Source organism: Falco peregrinus, chromosome 13 (assembly GCF_023634155.1).
Source record: "Falco peregrinus isolate bFalPer1 chromosome 13, bFalPer1.pri, whole genome shotgun sequence".
In the NCBI taxonomy this organism is placed as follows: domain Eukaryota; kingdom Metazoa; phylum Chordata; class Aves; order Falconiformes; family Falconidae; genus Falco; species Falco peregrinus.
Genome location: NC_073733.1, coordinates 12,640,834 through 12,661,352, shown reverse-complemented (window position 1 = coordinate 12,661,352; position 20,519 = coordinate 12,640,834). Strand labels below are relative to the sequence as shown.

General features: G+C 46.7%; 1 protein-coding gene across 2 annotated transcripts in view; it reads left to right on the top strand.

Moving 5' to 3' along the window:
• Positions 1-20,519, top strand: part of LOC101913605 (gamma-aminobutyric acid receptor subunit beta-4) — a 75,038-nt gene that overhangs the window by 35,728 nt on the left and 18,791 nt on the right. For both annotated transcript variants that reach the window (XM_005237883.4, XM_005237882.4), the window contains exon 4: positions 15,095-15,315. In XM_005237883.4, coding sequence (XP_005237940.1) covers positions 15,095-15,315 — 221 coding nt within the window. The remainder of the gene's footprint in view (positions 1-15,094; positions 15,316-20,519) is intronic.

Genomic DNA, 20,519 nt, shown 5'->3' with positions numbered 1-20,519 from the left:
ATCCCATTTCCATGAAAAAATTATTCCTATGCCCTTGGTCCTGGTGTTGCTTGGCTGCGGAGACAGCCCAGTAAATTCACTACATCTTAGAGTCAAGTTGCTAAGTAACAACCCAAAGATCACTGCATGGACTCTTCAAATGCTGTGGCCAGCTGAAAGCTAGGGTCTGCACAAGCTACCAGGAATTCCTTCTGAGGCAGAGGTCGCAAGGACTCCAGTGCCCGTGTAGCAGAGAGCAGCCTGGTAAAGCAGCAGTCCTGCCAGGTCCTTGCTGCTGTACTGTCTGGAGGTCTCATGTGAGAGAGGACAGCTTTGTTTCCCCTGTAAAGAGGTCTCCTGTGCTTGTGCTGAAGGGCTCTGATGCTTTGAACACCAATGATGTCCTTGAATGAAATATTTTTGTTGGCTGAATTGCATGATTTTGCCGCGTACATAGATCAGTAGATGATGAACTGTGGAAACCTTGCTGAAACAAGCTCTCAGCTGAAGAAAGGCTGTGAACTGCCTGACTAAAGAATGACTCTCTGCCCCTGAGGCTTTCTATTCTACCATGCTTATTTCTTGTAGCTTTCACGTGATATCTTAATAAGAGAGTCTGCAGAAAGCTTTTTGTCTGCATAACTGGAAATTCATGGTTATGGGAAAGCTGTTGGGTAGACTGGCTTATTCCTAGCCTAGACCTTGATTTTTGCAGCATGAATAAAATGTGGTGGCAATGCTTGCTGCAAATGATTCCCCCCTGTGCATCTTGCCATGATGCTGTTATCCCTAAGGAGCAGCTCTGCAAGTCCTCCAGCATTCCAAGTTCAAGCCTCAGGAGGGCTGAGTCAACCCTGCTCCAATACTGAGAAACAGAGTTCATGTGTTTTGCTCACTAGGCGATTTCCCAAATGAGAACATTTCTGTGCTCTCACTGAAGAGGCTAGGTTCACTCTGCCTTTCGTAGGTGACTCCACCCCATGGCAGGAGAGAAGTCATGTTGGAGAGGAAGAGAGTCTAGTGTGCTGCATACTTTCAGCTCAGTGATGCTATGTATTGCAGTGCTCCATCTGTTCCTGTATCAGCCAAGTTATCTTTAGATCTGAACATGTCAGTGTTGTATGGCGCTGGTATGAACCACTTCAGCTTGCACACCAGCATTCCTGTAGTAGTTAGAATTGCTACTGCAGAAAACTTTGCCCAGGATAAAAATGTCCTTTTTTTTTTTTTTTTTTTTTTTCCCCTGCTTAAGTTTTTATTCAGATTTTTACACAGGCAGAACTCCCACAGCCTTCATATATATATATATATATATGTATGTATGTATGTATAAAAAAGCTGTCTGTATTTGAGAGCAATGTTCCAAACTGCCACCTGTTTCAATAGCAATGCTGCAGCATTGGAGAGGATTACTTCAGAATGCTAAAGTATCTTCCCACAAGGGAAAGCTTCATCTGGTTTGATTGAAAACCAAATCAGATCTTGAGACTCTGACCTTCTGACATCCTGTCATATATACATTTGAAGCATCTAGCAATAAAGAGTGTATGTGCGCAAGAGTGTCAGTACCTCAATATAGAACCTAAATCCAAATACAAGTGCGTGCATGTTGCTATTTGAATATGTAAATAAATGGGGCTATATATAGCTCTATATGTTATGTACATGTTAAGTGAAGGTGGCAGATAAGACAGCTGAATAGCTTTGCTGTTTCCGAATGCTGGTAGAGGCTCCTTGCATGCTCCCTACATATCCTGTGCTTGCTCCTACCCCTCTCAGCCTTTCTGCTATCGCATTTTCAGGCCTCTGGAGAAGATAGTGTGTGGGGACAGGAGTTGTTAATATTCTGAGTCTGTGCTGAGTTGCTAGGCTACAGAGAAAAATGAACATTCAAGGAAAGGGGATGGTAAAAGGAAGAGGATCTGCTGAGCTGCTTGTAGATCCAGAAAGGTCCTCTAGTCAGACAAAAGGGATCATTTTGGGGAAGGAGGGTGTGCATGCACGTGGAATGAAATGTGTGTAGTCCCTGTTGCCTTGACACAAGGAGAGTTTCAGACCAGCTTCAGCCAGCAAAATGGCAGAGGAGGGAGTAAAAGGCACGATCCACTGGCCCTTTCCACATCGTTGCTTGCAAGGTGTGCACAACTGGCCTCCTACTGTCTGTGCCAGGGTGCAGAGGGTTGCCAGACTGGAGTATGCCCTCTTACACATTCTTTTGCCCCCCTTGGCAAGTTGCACTGAGCTCCCAACTGAGGCTCCAGTGAAGAGGGAAGCAAACCCAAAATATACTCACTGCTTACAAGCTGGACCTCATCTCCCTTTGCCACTTTTGCAGCAACCTGCTACCACAGTATCTCCCTTAACTTCAGCGTGACCCCAGGGGAAGGCAGCCTGTTGCTTGTATCTCCCTGCCCATCCCCTTTGATGCATTCCCAGGTCACAGATGCACAAAATACTGACCTCTTTATCCATCAAGGGTTTCCAGCTAAGGTTCAAGGGGACTTGAGAATTTACAATACGTAAGCTCCTGTGTGAGCCTAGTTTTTCTGAGTCCCAGTCTAGTTCCTGAACACAAACCCTCTTCCTTTTCAAGCAGTTCCCCCCATAAATGAGTGTCAGGTATTTAGCCGTACAAGCTGTGAGCCATCAGATCTGCCAGGTGCCTTGTGTTCCACTCTTCTGGAAGGATGGTTTTGCCCTGTGCTTCTGTTCCTGTCTGTAAGATTTCTGTTCCCTCTCAATATTACTGGCTGTATCAGAGCCTTACAAAAATTAAACAGTGCTTTTGGGTATTTTTATTATCTGGATACTTTATTTACCGAGCTTGCATGGGCTTACTGCCAATAACTTTCAGCCAGCTCTGCAAATAGGAGCTCCTTGGCTCCAGGACTGTTGGTCCTGGTACTGCAGAGAGCACTCACTCAGCATGGACAGGGACTGCAGCTTGTTCTCTGCCATCCAGTTGGCCGTGAAGTCAAAGTCTGCTTGCTTGTGGACCTCCACAGCCTGCTGAAATCTCATTTTTCTTCATGCTTCTTATAATAAGCTTGAATTGTCCAGCAGAATCAGGAGTGTTTCATACAGCTGCATTTTGAATGCCTTTGTCAGTTAACTACACTGCACCTGTCCACCAGGTTTATGATCCTGCAGACAAGACTTGAACCGTTAAAAGTGGAAGAAGGTTAGTATGGACCATGTGTGTGCTGCTGCCAGCCTGGACTGGTTCTCTTGGGTTTACCCTGGCATAACCAAGGGCAGACTAACCCGTGGATAGAAGCAGAGGTAGACTAAATCTGTGATGATACATTGTCTGGTCGGTACCCTTGACAGTAGAAATTGTTTCCTGGAACAAATCAGTTGATACTCCTGTGATTTTTGGTTGTTCCTGCATGACTATACTGTGCTCTGTTCACACCACAGTTGAGAAAGTTGATTTGCTAGCCCTTTTCTCCAATGATAACTCAATCTTACGGAGTTTCTCAACTTAGGAACCACAGATATAGCATTGCAGAATATTTATATGTAGAAACAATCTCCCCAGATATAGAACTGGGTCTCTGTGTGCAGGAGTCGTAGGGTCTTCAAGTGCAATATGCAGTTTTTCAAACTGCAGGGCTGCTACTCTTTACCCTTAGGAGACCACCCTTGTCCTACCTGAACCCTATTGCCAAAAATATATTCTGCTCTTCTGCATTTCACTATCTTATCTGCTTACTCCCAGTTATCCTTCCTACATGACCAAACTTTGCTTTCTACAGCAAATAAGTGCCATTCTGACCTTTTGGTCAAGCCAATCTGTGCCAGCCTAGTTGAGGTGATTGTTCTGCCCAGGACATGTTAGTCACCTTACATCATTGAAAGGATTTGTTTGCCTCTGGCTACCTCCTGGGAAATGACATCTTTATGGCAATTTTCAGAATCTGGAATATCAAACCTTCCTTCTCTAAGTCAAGTAGTGTCTTTAAATCACTGTGTGCCTTGATATTGTTGCAGAGAGTCTGTGGTTTCAGTGCTCAGAGGTGTACATACAGCATTTTATTTTGCCATGTAAAGTAGTAATACTGCTTCATTCATAACATGATTCCCTACCTATGCAGTCGCAAACTGCATTGCTGGTCTTCGCTGCCACGGAGAATTAAAAGCCCTATTTATTTATTTATTTATTTATTTATTTATTTATTTATTTATTTATTTATTCCCCCCAGGGAGAAAAATCTTTTCTGTTCATTACACGTTAAACACCTGCCTAGAGACATGGGGGCTGCAAACTGCAACATGGAGGCAAGTTAGCATCAATGTCTTATTTTTACAGATAAGAGAAAATAAAGCATAGGTGAAAGTACCCAAAGTCCACAGAGTTATCACTGGGTGAGCTGGAATTGATACCCAGAGGTGTTTTCTAGAGTGGCTAATTCCAATGGGCTACTAAGCCCCTTAAACTTTTTCCTCCAGCCTTTCTTCCCCCGATCTCCTGTGTGGAGGGCTGCAGAACCTCTGCTGCTTGGGGCAGAGTCTGTCTGGATGGGTGTCCAGTAAAACTCTTGGCAAGGTGAAGAGCAAGTTTCATTTAAATATAAAAAAGGTACAGAGGAGTGAAGAGTTCTGGGAACGTTTTGGAGATTACATTTTTTTGTTACCAGGTTGCTTCTGCTAGAAAGACTATTGAGTTTTAACGACTTGAAGTGAGCACCTGTCAGCAACCAAGGGTAAGAAAGTCACTATAGGGTGAAAAATCTTCGAGGATATGTGCAGAGGCTGTGAAGCCTCTTTGATAAGGTTTAGGGAGCATCGCTGGTCTTCCAGCATCACTTTCCCCTTGACATAATCTAATTTTCTCTCCCCATCCTTCTGAGGGCTTCAGAAACTGATATCTTCACTAGTCACTGCTCAGATGTCTCACTCAAATTTAATTTACTCTAATAGGCTAGTTGTTGCATGTTTAATTAAATACAAAGTGATTATTTAAAATGCTTTTGAGCTGTAATGGCTGTATAGTAGATATGTCCATATGTGTATGCAGGAGGACACTTGCGACGGGCTGTAAGACAGTAAGGGTGGTGCTAGGAACGTACAAAAATAGTTGGGAGAAGCTAGGTGGGGAGATGGGAGGTGAAGAGGTTGGGATGCAGGCACCAACACTGACCCATGGCAGCGGTGTGCAGAAGGGAGTTGTATAGCATACTGGATTAGAAGAGACAAATGGTAGAAGGTAAAGACAACCTTTCTGAAAGCACCATGTTTTCCTGTCATGGGTCAGCAGAAGCCTATGGCACCATAATCTGTTTTAAATTACCAAGTACTTTAAACCAGAAAGCTTGTTGTAATATAAGCATGCCCTCAGACTCCCTTTCCCAGCTATGCGGTGCATGATCATGATGCTTCTCTGAGACTCCACTGAGATAGTGCATTAATGGTTGTGTAGCTCACACTGTGGTAATGGGTGACCTTGTGCATACCTAGAGGGAGGTTAAGAGAATCAATAGAAGGGGCTAAGTTAATATTTTGCCTTGAGTAAATACAGTAAGAGAGAGCTTGATGAAGCCGTTTGGAGACATCTGATGTACTAGCAGAACACAAATGTAAGCAATAAACCTTTCAGGATCTCCAGGAAGGGGAAGAACCCATGTCATTCCTGGGACAGACTTCACTTGGGAAAACACACATTGTGCTTCTCGGGGGGGAGATGTTGGCTTGCTGCCCTCCCTGCACTATTGCAAGCCAGTCACCCTTCTTAACTTGCTATTTTCCTGGAAGAAATTACTCAGATGAGGACCTGAGCTCCCTCCTTGTTTCAGTGAGCGTGTTCCCTGTTCTTAGCTATCCTGGTACTACAATCAGTCCTTACCAGTTCCCAGACCATCCAGGATGAGAGGATAGTGTAAGCACCCTCCCTTTGACTTTCTGCCTGAAAACTGGTAAAATTCATGCATCGTCTTTTTCTAAACTTAATGTATGGCCTTGCTTCTCTGGCCCTAGTTGGCTGTCTGCACAAAGCATGCCCTCCTGTGCTGGTCTGGCATGGGAAGGTAGAGGAAACAAAAACTAGTTTGACCCTTTCTTATTAAGTGGTTCCTCTCTGGGAGACAATTTCTCAAGTTATGATGAGGTTTGGAGTGAAAGCTATGCAGAAATGGGAAGGTCAGGCAATCCTGCTTTTGAGGGTAGAATGGGCTCTGGGTTTTGTCCAGCTACTCGTTCATGGGGAACAGAGGGAGGAGGCTAAACCAGCAGAAATGGTACGCAGTAAGTAGCTCACAGATTTTCATGGCTTAAGAATAGAAACTGCCTGGCATTGTTTTCTAAGATCTTGCCTGAGGAAGATGTCATGCTGCAGGTGGTGATTTTGGGATTGCTGCCTGTAACACTGAACAATGTTGCTGTTTTGCATGTGCTCATAGAGCAGGTGATAGCATCCCTGTGCCTATCAGTTCTGGCTTTCTCCTCTTGACCTCTGCTTCCAGCATGACTGAGGCTGTTAAGCAGATGACTGTAGTGCTGCCTCCTGCTCAGACAGGGCATTGATATACGCGTTTGAAAGTCTGAAAGCTTTGTCATGAACACATCAATGCCCCTTTGGCTTATGACCCACCTGAAGGACCAGCACCAATCCAGGTGCTGCAGGGATAGGGCACAGCAGGAGAGAAATAGGGCGACGAAGTGACACTTTACTTGCACACCCCTAGCTGTTGAGGATACAGCTGATGCCTGTCCCAGTTTCTGGACATACATTCAGCAATTAAACACATGCAAAATACTACAAAAGTAGATCAGCGAGGGGAGCATCTCCATGCAAAGTACTTCTCAGGTCCTAAAGAAAATGAGTTCAAGAGCACAAAGACCTGCACCACAGTAGGGCATAGAGCTTACCCCAGAAGCCAACCATTCCTGTCCCCTGCATTACTGACAGAGAGATTGCAGGTGAAAGGTGCTTTTCCTGATCCCCGAGTTAGTGCTGGCATCTGGTTATTCAAAATAAGGGAAGTGGAAAAAAGATTGTTGCTTTCTCACCTGCTAAGCTGAAAGGTAGGGAGAAGGGCAGTACCTAAAATTGTTGTCACTTTATGTATAACAGTTGTCATGCAGAGCTTCAGATTCGTAAAACTGGGCACAGCCTTGCACCAAAAGAGAAAATTAAAAGCAGTATTTTGGCAGAATACCCTCCCCATGAAAAGTACAGTAAGTACAAGAGCAGCTGCCTCCTGCCCTAAGCAAAAGTGAGAGTCTGAACAGACTTTGTGCTGTCTCAGAGCTGGAGAGACTGCTATCAAGTATTAACTTATGTCAGATTAACTGGTGCTCGTTAAGGTCTGGAACCCATTGATTTACCTGTGTGGTAATGGAAAACCCCTTATTGAGGGCAAAGTGGTTTTATTAAACAAGCTTGCTAAGGAAGAACCGTGGCTGTCTTGCTCTGTCCTTCCTGTGTTCTGCTGTACATTTTACACTGCTCCAGTTCTTTGCAACTGATTGCAGGCACATCCTTTCTCCTCCCCTTAAAAATAATTCCTCTTATTTCCCCTACCCCCTCCTTAAAATGAAACATACTTGAGGACTACTTTGTCCTTTACTTTCTCTCCCAAGAATGACAGGAACAGGAGATGGTGTTTAATCATCAAAGAAGTTGAAGCCAGCAAACTGTTCATTAGTCTCTGGCAGTGGCAGCTTGGCTTTTACTAAGTCAGATGTTCCATTTTTTTCCTTCTCTTTCTGAAGCATCTTGGCTTTCCTAATGTTCTTTTGTGATCTTGGATAAGGAGACCATATGTCATTTGCTTTTATGGGGAAGGACTTTTATTTGGTCACTTCTCCAAACAGAGGTGCTTTATCAAAGTCAGGGTGGAGGGGATATGGGGGGGAAAAAACCCCAGTCAAGTGGCACAGCTAGTGCTAGAGGCAAGCTGCAAAACCTTGATCCATCATGCCCAAAGTCATACAGCAGCAGAAGAGCAGTGTGTACTTTCTCCTGCAGAGAAGTTACTGCTTCCAGCACATTACAAGTGCTTGGTGATACACAACCTCCACTAGCAGCCTGGAATAGTCACCTTCACTTTCAAAGCCCCTCCAAAAGGTATCAAAGTCATTTGTCATCCACGTAAATGGACTAGACACAGGAGACATCCATGTTACCAGAAATACTGTATTCTGAGCAAAGATTTGACCCTTTCACATACATTATTCTTTCCATTTCTAATCCTGGCTTCTGAGTCTAGTGTAGCTCCCGATAAGCATGCACACTTGTGCCTCTGGACAAGTTTAGTACTGGGGACTCTATAGGTCACAGCACAAAGGAAGAAGATCTGACCCAACCTGCCAATGCTCTGCACCTCCCAGGAGCGGTGCTGAGGGTTTATGAAACAGCCTGCCCAGGAGGGATGCTTCTGGTGACTTTCTACTGGAAGATGGAGCTTCTGCCTTGCAGCAGGAAAGTCTGTGTCCTTGGGCTATTCTTTCCTGTTAGTTCCTTCCTTTTATGTCTTGGACTGTATTTTCCGCATTAATGCCTAGACCTTCCAAAATACTGTTAAGCTCCTGACTTCATGCTTTTGTAACAGCAAATTCCACAGGCTCTGTGGAAAGTTATTTCTGTTACTTTGTCTTCAGTCTGTTCTTGCGCAACAACCCATTGCAGAATGTCAGATACTGTCATCATATGTCTCTGTTCTGTTTAACCTATGCAACTTTTCTCCCCCCTCTGCCCCCCCTCCTTGCTGCTTTCTGCCTTTGTCAGAGCCTTTCTACTACTTTTGAGAGTTCATGTAGTTATTTATTATTTCATGTAGTTTTTTCTGCTCAGTAACCCTTAAGTATCTAAAAGGGGGTGGAACCCTGTAAGCTTGAGTAGCATAGGGTTATTATTATTTACTGACTTAATGCAAGCACTACAGGGAATCAGAAAAGACTGAGACTGATTGGTACTTGTTTTAAAGTGATGTAAATACAGTGAAGAGCTAAACTGTGGAACTCACTACCACAAGACTGCAGATGCCAAAGGCTGAATATTCTAAGGCAAATTTTCAGAAGAGAAACTGAGTATCTTCAATTAAGAAGGTACCAGCTCTGGCTCAGGAGATCCTTAAGCTTCAAATAGCTGGAGAATTAAGTACCACAACAGAGATCCTGTTTTGCTTATATTCCTCTCTGCTATTCTCTTTACTGTTATTGAAGAGAGGATACTAATGTCGGAAGACTTTTGGTCTGACACAAGACAACTGTGTCTCCAAAATCAGCATAAGCATACTTGTAAGAAAACCACTTGGGACATATACCATGTTTGTGTTCTGCGTGCTGGCACAAAACTGTGTGGAAGAGCAGCTTTTTCTGAGAAGAGGGGGTCCTAAATTTTGGACCCCTTCTCTCACTGCAGGGAGCAGAAAGGGACACATGATGCTAGCCTCCAAAGGGGCATCCTTGCGCCCAGGGACTCTAACAGTGTGTGCAAAGGACTGCCTTAGGTGGCTTTCTGGTTAAAGACTGCAGGTGCTCTCTGCAGAGTGCTGCCCTTGTTACCGAGGTGCCTTAACTGGCCTTCTCTACCCATTGCTGTTCTTAGATCTGTAGACATGGAAGTTCAGGTTCCCATCCTGAACCGACTCCCTGTACTGTTGTGTCCCTTGGCGGTCTGGGCACATCCCTGCACACTGCTCAATGTGCGTGGCTGGCCCACAAGCAACTGGCCACATGCCCATGTCCTCACCTGGGTTGTGGTGGCTTCAGATAGTATCTGCTACCCCTAAGTGCTCCAGCATCCTCCTACCCTCCAGTCTGTCAGTGTTTCGGTGGCAACCAACTTGTGCTTACAGTGCCAGGAGTGACCCACTGTCCTGTATTAGTTCCATTTCCTGGACCCGTGTGTCCTTTCACTGACTTGGCCGCCCTAAACTTTGCCTTCTTCTACACAAGTGGGTTTGTTCTCATTAGGCTCAGATCTGGCATCCACCTCCTGGGACTTTTCTGCTCCAAGAGATGGCTTTGGTCTCCTCTGACAGTAGGCTCATTTCTGCTCCCAGGCTGCGCAGAGCCAGCACAAGTGGGGAGGGGTCCAGGATGAGTACAAGTTTTCTTTCTAAGGATCGGTGAGCATTGCACTCCCAAAGAGGCTCTGTGAGGTGGAGGGGCTCATATGGTAGATGCTAATAAAGGTGTTTGGAATATAAGCCCGTGGAAATCCATTCCTGAATTCATACTAATGGTGCCAGCTTATTTCCCTTGTGCTGTGCCTCAGCTGTGCTCCCTAAGACCTTACCTACCCTGTCCTCTGAGAAACTGGGGAATCCCTGTGCATGCCTGACTGAATTTGCTGCCTCTGGGGCTCTGCAGGAAATACCCTCCTTCATCCATGCCCCTCTCATGTCAATATTTCAGCCTTTCGCTGTTCAGTCCTCTCACAGCATCTTTGGTCTGGGGTCTCTGCTGAGTTTCGGGAAAGGCTGTAATTATCAGTCTCTTCCTCTCGTCTGGAGATGGATGCTAGCAGCCCTGTTCTCGGTAGCTGGTAGGGTGCACTGCCATTTCAGCATGTGAGTTCCTCAGGTAAGCTCCCCTTCCCCAGGGATTTTGTGGATCTCCAAGCGAGCTGTCCTCCCTCCTCACAGGGAGGCACCTCTGCAACATAGGCGTCTGCCAGTTCCACATCTTGCTCTCACCTCTGTTGTATATGCGTCACACAGCAAGAAGGGGGAGAGAGAGAAAGAGAGCAATGCTTTTGCAAAACCTGGGAGCGGGGGAGGCAGGGGGTCTGGGACTGACAGCTTGAAAGGAGCTGCTCAGCAGAGCAGAGCGAATGGAGGCATGTGCAGGGGGGGTCCCACAGGGATGGTCATGCAGAACAGCTTTCCAGCAGGCTCAGGTGCCACCTCAGCTTCATGAGGGGCTGAAGAGGAGCTGTAGTGCTGAGCGCAGTCCTGCACGCAGCTGGGCCATGAGGTCTGCCTTGCAAGGCAGGGAGGGCAGCACAGCGGTGCTACGGTGAGTAAAAAGGCTGGAAGCAGCATTAGAGCTGTGCAGCTTGTGAGCTACTGGGTACCGGACTTCTGGGACAGAGCAAGGGATCTGGCCGCTGCTGGACTAGTGAGATGGGGAGGGAGAAACAGATTGTTTTGGAAAACACAAGCTCTTTTAGTCTAAGCGACACATGATTTGTAGGTCAATGAGACTCAGCAGGGCTCATCTGGGTCTGAAACAGGCTTTCCCCTTGCCAGTGCTGTTCATTTCAGCTTCCCGCAGTGGGATGCTGGTCAGGGTAGGTACAGGTTGACATGGCCAGTGAAGCTACCGTAGCAAAGCCTACCCAGAGAAAGTTTGCAGGTATCCTTGGGAAGCTTGTTTTTCCTGGGAGTGGAAGACAGGACTGAGTGGAGACACATAACTTCTGGTCACATCCACCCTTCAGAAGCCCCTTTCCCTTGTCCTAGCCTTTGGGTTGTTTTTTTTAAAAAACTGAAATCTAAGTTCATACTGAATAATTTCCAAAGGTCTTTGCAGTGCAACCTGCACAGAGTTTCTGATGAGAAGTGGTACCTCCCTTCCTCCATGCTTGCCTCCCCTTCCATGGTAGCCACCAGATGAAGCAGGAGGTTGCACAGACTGGCCTGCAACATGCATGCTCCCTCCAGCGTGGTCCTGCCTTTTCTCTCCAGTGCAGCAGGTGTATCTGGCAGGGTGAGCTGGGAACTCTGCAGAGCTCTCCCATCCTAGCTGCAGCAGTGACCGGCCTTGGCTAGACTGGCCACACCTGAGCATTTTATGGTCCTCCAGAAAGACCCAGTGGAATCTGTAACAGGAAATTTGGAAGCATTTTTATTGCTACTGGAGCTACACTGGTGCAGTATGGAAGAGGGTCTAGGCTTCTAGTTTAAAGGCAAGTGGAAAATCATATTTGCATGCACTGTCTGCTTGCTCCTTGAGCAGCAGCAGTGGAGAAAGCTGCTTACTGGGTATGTGTGCATGGAGAAAGCCCCCTTGCTCATTCCTAGGACAGGCAGTGGGGAAATTCTGCTGTGTTGTCCTGCTAAGGTGGTTCAGTGGTGAGCTGGAGGGGTGTATGGGCTCTAGGTGTGTTTGGTTTTGAAGCTTAACATTGAGCCTGGTAAATGGGACAACTTTCTATCTGCTGATGATGCTGGGAAACCCAGCTTGTGGTGTTACCTGTGGCATCAGCAGGCTTGTGAATGTCACTGGTTACTGGGAGGTTTGGGAAAGCCTCATATTAGCTGAATGACAGATAAAACCCTACAACAAAGGGATTGTCGTTCAAGACTTGGAGGAAAATCAGCTTCATTACTTCTGATTCCTGAACTTATGAACCACTGCATGCATTGACTCCATCTGGCCATTCTGCTTCTGCAGAACGATGTCACCCTTGGTCATTATTTTATATGCCTCTGAAAGGAAGGCTATGATTAAGATCTCATCAGCTCTGGCCTGGAGCCTGGCCAGGTGATGATGTCAGGGTGTCACACAGGTACTTCATAATTGCCTGACCAGGCTATGGGGCTTATAGGGGAAGGAAAGCTCACTGCTTTCTCTCCTGAGTATTGGTCCCTCTCATTTGCTTTAGTGGGCCATATCAGTGCTTCATCCAGACCCCTGGTCTGTGCCCTGTCCTCTCCCAGGGGCTGGAGGCAGAGCACCCCTCTTCCCCATAGCTCAGTGCTGTGTCCATCAGTATGTCAGTGGTACTTGTTCTCCCACAGAGGGCTGAACTCTGTGGGGTGGACATTTGTCCTGCTCTTTTCCTTCTGCCCAGAAATCCTGCCCACTGTTCAACAGCGTGATGGGACAGGGAGAGCAGGAGAATGAGAAGTGGAGCACAGGAATCAGCAGAGAGAGGGGCTGAGGGAAGCCTCAGGCACTAGATGAACCATGACTATCAAGTACTCTGGATTTCCATGAGGATGCCCAAAGAAATCTATTGTGCCAAGAAGCCTGGGAAGATTGGGAAATGGAGCTCAGCCCAGGGCTTGACTGGCTGTTCTTCCCCAGAAAGGTCTCTGCACCTAGAAGGTGAATTTCTTAGGTGCTAATGACTGTTCACTTTGTAAACAGCTTGCCTTTTTTGTTTTCTGAGATCAGTGCCACCTCTTGTCTGCTGGTGCTTGAAGGCTAGCAGAAGCCTGCAATGACAGCAGGGTGGCCTGGTTAGGGGTGAGCTGTTGCAGGGCTCTGTCAAGGATTAGGAAAATGCAGGTCAGTGAAGCAGCTTGCCAAGATGTCCGGGTGGAGTTCTCAAAGGGGGAGAATGGAAATGATGCCTCTGTAGCCAAGTTTCCTACAGGCAGGGGAAGAATCTGTCACCAGGGAGGATAAGAGGCTCCAAGAATCCAGGAGCTCTGCTCCTTTGTGCTCTCACTGCAGTACAGGTCCAAACACCCAAGGAGGGGTACCCCAGAGAACATTTTCCTTTGCAAGGTCTTAACCAAAATGAAAAATGTTTGTGCCCCTGAGAGATGGACTGTGAGGCTTCTGAGGCAGGAGTTTAGCAGTCCTTTAAAAAGCAAAGCAAAACAGTTTCTTGGCCAGAAAGCTGTCACTGTGTTTTTGTTCTTTTCAATATAACACACAAAGTGACAGATATAGCTTTTGTATCTAGTCTACACCACAGATTTACTCTGTGACCTTTCGGATATGCATGTGGGTCTAGATTTCTGAATCATACTTAGATACCCGAAAGCTGGCATACCGATAATGTGGGATTATTTGAGCTTGTTTTCAGAGGTGTTAATCAAACCTGGCTTCGAATGAAGTCCGTGGGAGAAGACAGGCAGGCAGGATGCCTCTGTGCTCAGCCCAGATGCTAGTGCATGAGCAAGGTCATCACCAGCCCCTTGCGCAGAGCTGGAATTTGCAGAGCAGAAATGTCCATCACGCAAATCAAAAAAGTCAAGAGGATTACTGTGGCACTGTAGGTATCTGCTTGGGTAGAGAACGAGTCTCTGGCCCCATCTGTTCTAGATCATTTGCATGCATTTGCAAAAATGCTTTTTATTTAAGGGATTGTGAAAAATCACTGACTTCTGTAAGGCCACTGTCAGCAAGGCTTGTGCCCATTTCCTAATCAACATCCTGTTATTTTAACGCTAGCTATTTTACCCTCAAAATCTTGGATCCTAGCCTATTTGAGACCTGCTCTGAGAAGGTTTCCTGTCATTGGTGTGTAGAAGACCCCTTCCTGTACCACTCATTTACCTGAGAAGAAATGATCGTTCTCCCAGTACAGTGCCACAGTAGTGTGCCTCTGAACAAGCTGATGGGGGGGCTCTGGATCTCCCCTGGATGGTGCTGTTACTAGCCAACAAGTAGGGTGGTTTCTGCAGAGCTACAGCTGTGGGCCACCAAACAGCCCTCCCCGTCCTCTAAAACATGCTTGTCTTGGCAAGTTTAAGTGTCAACATTTTACTATTGAAAAGGAGAGGAGAGGGAGATATGTATGGCATTGTGCTGGCTGGGGATGGTGAGGGAGCTGCCCCTTTACCAGTGGATCACGCTCCACTGATGACAGATTTCCTCCACATATGTCCCTTCCTGAGAATGTGAATGAACTCCCGACTTAGCTCATATAACAAGGCAAGTGCTAATAGCTTGTCACGGCTGGCCTGGGTTGGCTTTGAAACCCTGGCCTCGAGGTCAGATTCTCCATGTGCCCTTTGGAATCTCCTGAATTTCTGCTCAAAATAAAATTGGCTTTTACCAACTGCATGGTAACAAGCAGTGGCTGGGCATTGTGTCCAGACACCTTGACATGATTTAATTGGGAGATCAGTCCTTGAAGTCTTTGGCGTGGTGTAGCCCACTTGCTTGACATCCCTTAGTGCTATCATAGTCCTAACTACTACTGGTTTTGCAGCCAAACTCTAAGCAGGCCGGGACAATGTGAGTGGGATGCAGTTTTGCTTTGCTGGAGTCATGTAATGCCATTTTGTCACCTGCAAGGCTCAGGATTGTTTCCATTTTCCCAGAAAAAGCACAGTGCCCCCCAAACTGGTGGAGGTGTGGACCCAAAGGTTTTGATGCCAAGGAATTTGGAGACCCACCAAAGTCTTCGCAGTGGCAGTAGTGAAGGGATGGAGTAACATCCCTACCCTAGATCTGGGCTGACATTTGCACTTTTCTTTCCCAGGACTACACCATCACCATGTACTTCCAGCAGAGCTGGCGGGACAAACGCCTGGCGTATAACGACCTTCCTCTCAACCTGACCCTGGACAACCGGGTGGCTGACCAGCTGTGGCTGCCGGACACCTACTTCCTGAATGACAAGAAGTCCTTTCTGCACGGGGTGACAGTGAAGAATCGCATGATTCGGCTCCATCCTGATGGGACTGTCCTGTACGGCCTGAGGTAAGTCTAAGGGTAATCTTTGTTGGTTGTAGTTGAGAATGACACATCATCTAAACCTCCTCCATTTCCAAAGGTATTCTGGTAAGGCAAGGAATCGAAAGCCCCAAAGATACTCAAGTGTTGCAGTTTTAAGTATCTGTTCTTTCTCCAAGGTGGAAATGGTTTTCTTCAGGCCTCCAAAGTTTCCTTTGCTGCTATAGTCAAATATTGGAGATGGGAACAGTGTGCTCTGAGTATTTCAGGTCACTGTCATTCATGTTGCATAACACTTCCATTTGAACGACTCATTTTCGATTGCTTATAATTTTCTGCAAGTTTGGCCTATCGAGATGAGACTTTGTTACTCTCGTATCTAAGGCTGAACTTCTGTAGCATTTGAATCAAATCATTTTAGTCATTTTTGAGTATGAGATAGGAGGCATGTTTTTGTACAGTTAAAAAAAAAAGTCTCTTTCCCAGAACGATTCTGACGATTGAGGCTTGAAAGTTGATGTTTGGTAGGGGAATGGTTCTCAGTGTGGAGGCTTTTTGTGGTGTCTGGAATAAATTAATGTAGGGACACGAGCCTTTGAAAGTGCTGTGCTTGTGTGCAGTGGCAAAGGTTGGCTTTACTGTATGATCTGGATACGTGGAGATGCCAGGGTAGGTAAGAAAGTCAAATGGAGGTGGGGCAAAGGCCTGAAAGGGAGTCTGTGGCTGTAGGTAAGAGTGCAGGTTTTGGATGCTGTAGCTGAAATCTAGGCACTGATTTTCCCAACCCTCTATTTGTCTGCTTTGAGCTTTTCTTTTCTTTTCTTTTTTTTTTTCTTTTTTTTTTTCCTTTTCAACTACCAAAATTCACAGCTGGCTTTTTAGACCTGCCTCCACATTCACAAATGATTGCGATAGCAGCTCTGGGCTTACATCCCAGTGCACCAAAGGAGGAGGAAAGACCTTTCTCCTTCAAAGAAGGTACACCCACCCTTCCCATTTACAGTATCAGCTCCTCTGCTGTTTCGTGTTTTGTGGCAAAGTCTGACTTGTTATGATTTTTTTCCCTCCTATTTAAGTAGCAGAGCTGTTTTGGGGAGGGTAAGGCTGGGTTTCAGCATAGCAAAGTAGGAAGCTGCCCAGGGCATCATCCTGCCAGGGCAGCCAGGTGGCTGTGCCCTGGGCTTTCCCCGTGCAGAGCTCTGGGAAGCCGAGGGAGCAGCAGTTGCTGCTGGTGTTGAGGGACAGGCTGCAGTATGTGGGGGAATGTACGTGCTACTTTTTCCTTTGAACTAGTGGATGCCTCTTGCTCCAGGCCAGGAGACAGCAAAACATGCAACAAGCCCAACCTTGTGACTCTGTCCCAGTTCTTCCCCCTTCCTTCCCGGGCCAGGTACATCCATCTCTATACCTTGGGCTGGTGCTGCTTGGTTGATACTGCCAAGGAGCCCTGAGCCAGCTCTACTGAGCCACCAGAAAGAGAGCAGCCTTCCCACAGCTGACTACCCCGAATTTCCTCATTGTGTTAAAACAAGAATGAAGGTTAGGCAAGAAGGTGCTTTCACTTGGGGTAGGTAGGAGTATAAATTCTGCCTGTTGGGAAGGAGTGAGCAAAGAGTGCTGTTAAGCTCAGGCTGCTCTTTGCTGCTGAGCCAGCCCACCTGAGCGTAGAGCTGCCTCCCCCAGGCTGGTGGGAAATCTTTGCACACACCTGCATGGCAAAAGAAGAAATGCTAGTATATTTTTATCAGCTGCCATTTAGTCAGCTCAAAAGAGCAGTGTGAACCCTGCAGCACAGGTGACAGGCAGTAGAAGTCCTTGAAGGGTTTGCACTCGACCTGGCTCAGGCTGGGACACTGTGCAAGCACCTCCTGGATGTCCCTTCCTGTCCCCTTCCACAGGGCCCAGCAGAGCAGGGAAGGGAGCTTCCTTGCATGATGACCTGTGTAAACGGGTGAGATGAGGAAAATTGCATCTAGGCCAAAAGAAAGAAAATGACAGCTGTTTGCCCCTGTTATTTCCAGGGTGATAGTAAGAGCTGCCTGTGTTGTTTTAAATCTTGGCTGGTTTTCCTCCCCTGGAGAAAATGGCAATTGCAAAAATGAAGCACTGAGCAACTGAAGCTCCTGTTCATGAGCAGTGCCTCAGGTCAGGGCGGCTGGCTTTTACTATCCTGAAAGCACTGGGATTTTGAGGGACAAGCCAGGTGCCCTGAATGCTTAAAGTCCCTCTAGCTTTAGTCATAGTGGTATAGACAATGATTTCTTTAGGGCTGCTTTATGTACTGAGTCCTGCACCTGCGATTTTGCTGACAACAGAAGTACTCGGTCCAGTTTTGCAGGTGCAAATAACTGTGATCCTATTCAAAAATATGTAGCCATGTCCACAGTAGGTGTAAGCAAGTAAGAAAATAGTCACTCAGTATTCATCTGTGCTCCCTTTATCTTTGTAAAAATGCACCCACGTTTGTCCTGCGAAGAAAAGTGTGGGTCCTCTGTCTTTTGAAGCCTGTTCTTGTCTTTTCCTGCGTTTTTCAGAAGGATTCATAAAATGGAGTTTCCCTGATGGAAGAAAGCCAAAGGAGGAGAATTCTGTTTCTTTTCCTTTGTTTGTCTGTTTGTTTTTCCCCAAGCAAGAAACCACAGCTCTGCTCTTTCTCCTGCTACCTTCTGCCCAGCCAGTTCCCCCTCCTTTGAGCTTATCCTGTAGCAAAGTGACTCAATCATGCTATTTGGGGCACAACAGTCATTTTTCTTTCCAGCAGTCTCTGATGTCAGAGACCGGGAGGGATGACACCCTGGCAGGGCCCTGTCTTCAGCAGGTGTTCAAGCGACCGGCAGGATCAGCTCAAGCGCTGGATCAGACCCCAAGGTCCAAGTGAGCTCACACGGAAGTCAATGGGTATTTTGTTTCTGACTTCAGTGAGAACAAGATGAGGCTTCAGATAACTTGTTTGCGCGAGTGAATGAAGCCCTTTATTCCTCCGCTCCACTCCATTGTGCAAGTTGTGTGTCAGAAAAGCATATGCTTGGTTTTGGTAGAATTAGCAAATTAATGGATGAAGGGAGTGCGGCAGATGTAATATAGCTACATCTTAGGAAAGCGTTCGATACAAAAGCTTACTCCAAAATTAATTCCCACTGGGCTCAGATTAAAAGCTGGTTGCCAGGTCTCCAACAAAAGGAATGCATAAACAGCAGCAGGCTGCGCCAGGGTGGCAGTGCTGGGCTGCTGCAGGGCTGGAGTCAGGACTGGTGTTCCCTACCCCCTTCCCAACGACTTAGCAGATGGCATAAATCCCAGAAGGCCAAAGAGGGGCCTGGAGCCCAGATCCAGCCCAGAGGGCACTCTCATCTCTGCAAACACAGAGCAGGATGGGAGGATGCAAACCTGCAGAGCTGACAGGGTGTTTAAGAGGTGCAACTGGCACGATGGTGCCTGAACTCGCCTGGCCCCCAAATGCCTTGCGGGGATTAAAAGTGCTTGGGAAGCACGGGAGGGCTGGTCACCCTGGGCACGTGGCAGGGAAGCACTGAAATGATGTGGAAAAGCTGCAATATGAAGGGAGGCTGAAAGTAGCTACCCACAGAGACAAAGTGATCGGCTACTGGGTAGTAGAGGGAGGTGGATGAAATAGTGAGGAAGAGCTGGATAGTACTGGCTGAATTGAATGTATTTATCCTCCTAATGGCTTTTTGTCAAAAACTGCCTTGGTTTCATCAAATTTTAAACAAAAAATTAGGGCAAAATTTTTCATTTAAGAGAAAGCATTTCAGAGAATGTTGATCTTTCACTCCCAATATTATGCAGAGAATTTTTCACTTAGGTCGATATTTCCCTCACCATTTCAAGCTGCTTTACTACCACTGCTGATGTATGAGTAACAGAGAGAATCATCAAAGGCTTTCTCTGGACCTCCAGAGACTGTCTAGTCCACCCCTGCCACAATATTCAGTAAGCTTTACATTATCCCACATACAAGCTATACGTTATGGCCTGAGATTTTTACTTCCTTTTCTAGACCATGTAGCATCCATTTGGTAGTGAAACAAGTTGACACTTTTCAAATGCTGATGTCATCAGTGTTTTGCTATCCGTTTTCAGAGACCTAAAAATAGACACAACTGTAACAATGCTGAAATTCTCGTATGGTAATTTGATATCATATTTGAAACCAACTTTAAAACATCCTTCTGGGAAATCTTGAAGCTATTTAATTTCATTCTAATTAGGGACAAAACCGGATTCCAGCAACACAGGTGCTTTGAGAAGCCCAGACTGCATCCCTGAGCTCTCTGAGAGGGAGCGGGTGGGCTGGGATGCTGGGAAGCAGGCGTGAAGCCGGGTGGACAGCAAGTGAGATGCAGTGCCTGGCTGGCAAGGAGCCCAAGCAATGTAAACTGAGCAACTAAAAAACTGCAGAGGAATTTGATGACGGAGACTAAATCCTGTGCAGAGAGAATGAGGAATCTCCTCCTGTGAAGGTGGTAGTTGTGGTGGGGAGCGTGTGCATATGTCTTGTGGGTTTTTTATTCCTGTCCACGACAGTCAACTGCAATGAGATGTGTTTTAGAGGTGAAGCAGTTTGGATGCATGCAGAGGCGCCAAGGCATAGCGGGGCTCTGGGCCCAGGGAATGCTCTCCTGGGGAAGCAGACCCCTGCTGTTCTCATCAGTGCAAATACCTGTTCAGTGCTTAGAGCAAGGAGGAGAGAATTGTCATACTTCAAACAACTCACAATTTTTAGTTTTAAACTGAGAAAAGCTTTGCTTTGAGAAAAGTATCTGCTTTGGAGCACTTAATTTCTGCTTTTCCCGGGGTGAGTTTTGCCATCAGTCAGCTCCTCTCTGCAAGGTAGTGGCTCCTGGGGGACATCAGCCCTCGCATTGCAGCAAGCTGCTGCTGACCCGCTTGTGGACCTGACCTTGTTCCTGGGCAAGGCAGCAGCTAGAGCACCACTTCTAGCTCACCTTACACAGGGAAACAATGCAAGCTAACAGATGTACGTCAGGCATCTCACCCACTCTCTCATTCAACAGCAGGTACACTGCCAGAACCCCCCTGCCACCCTGGTGTGCAATGCCTCCAGGGCTGCCCTGCCTGCTCCCAGGGGCTGGGACTCCACTGGAGTTCATCACAGCTCCCATCTCCAACCTGCCTCTTGATCAGGACCCAGCCCTGTCTGCATTACATTCCCCAGGTCCCAGTCTGGGGTTATTGGGTTCTCCAGCTTT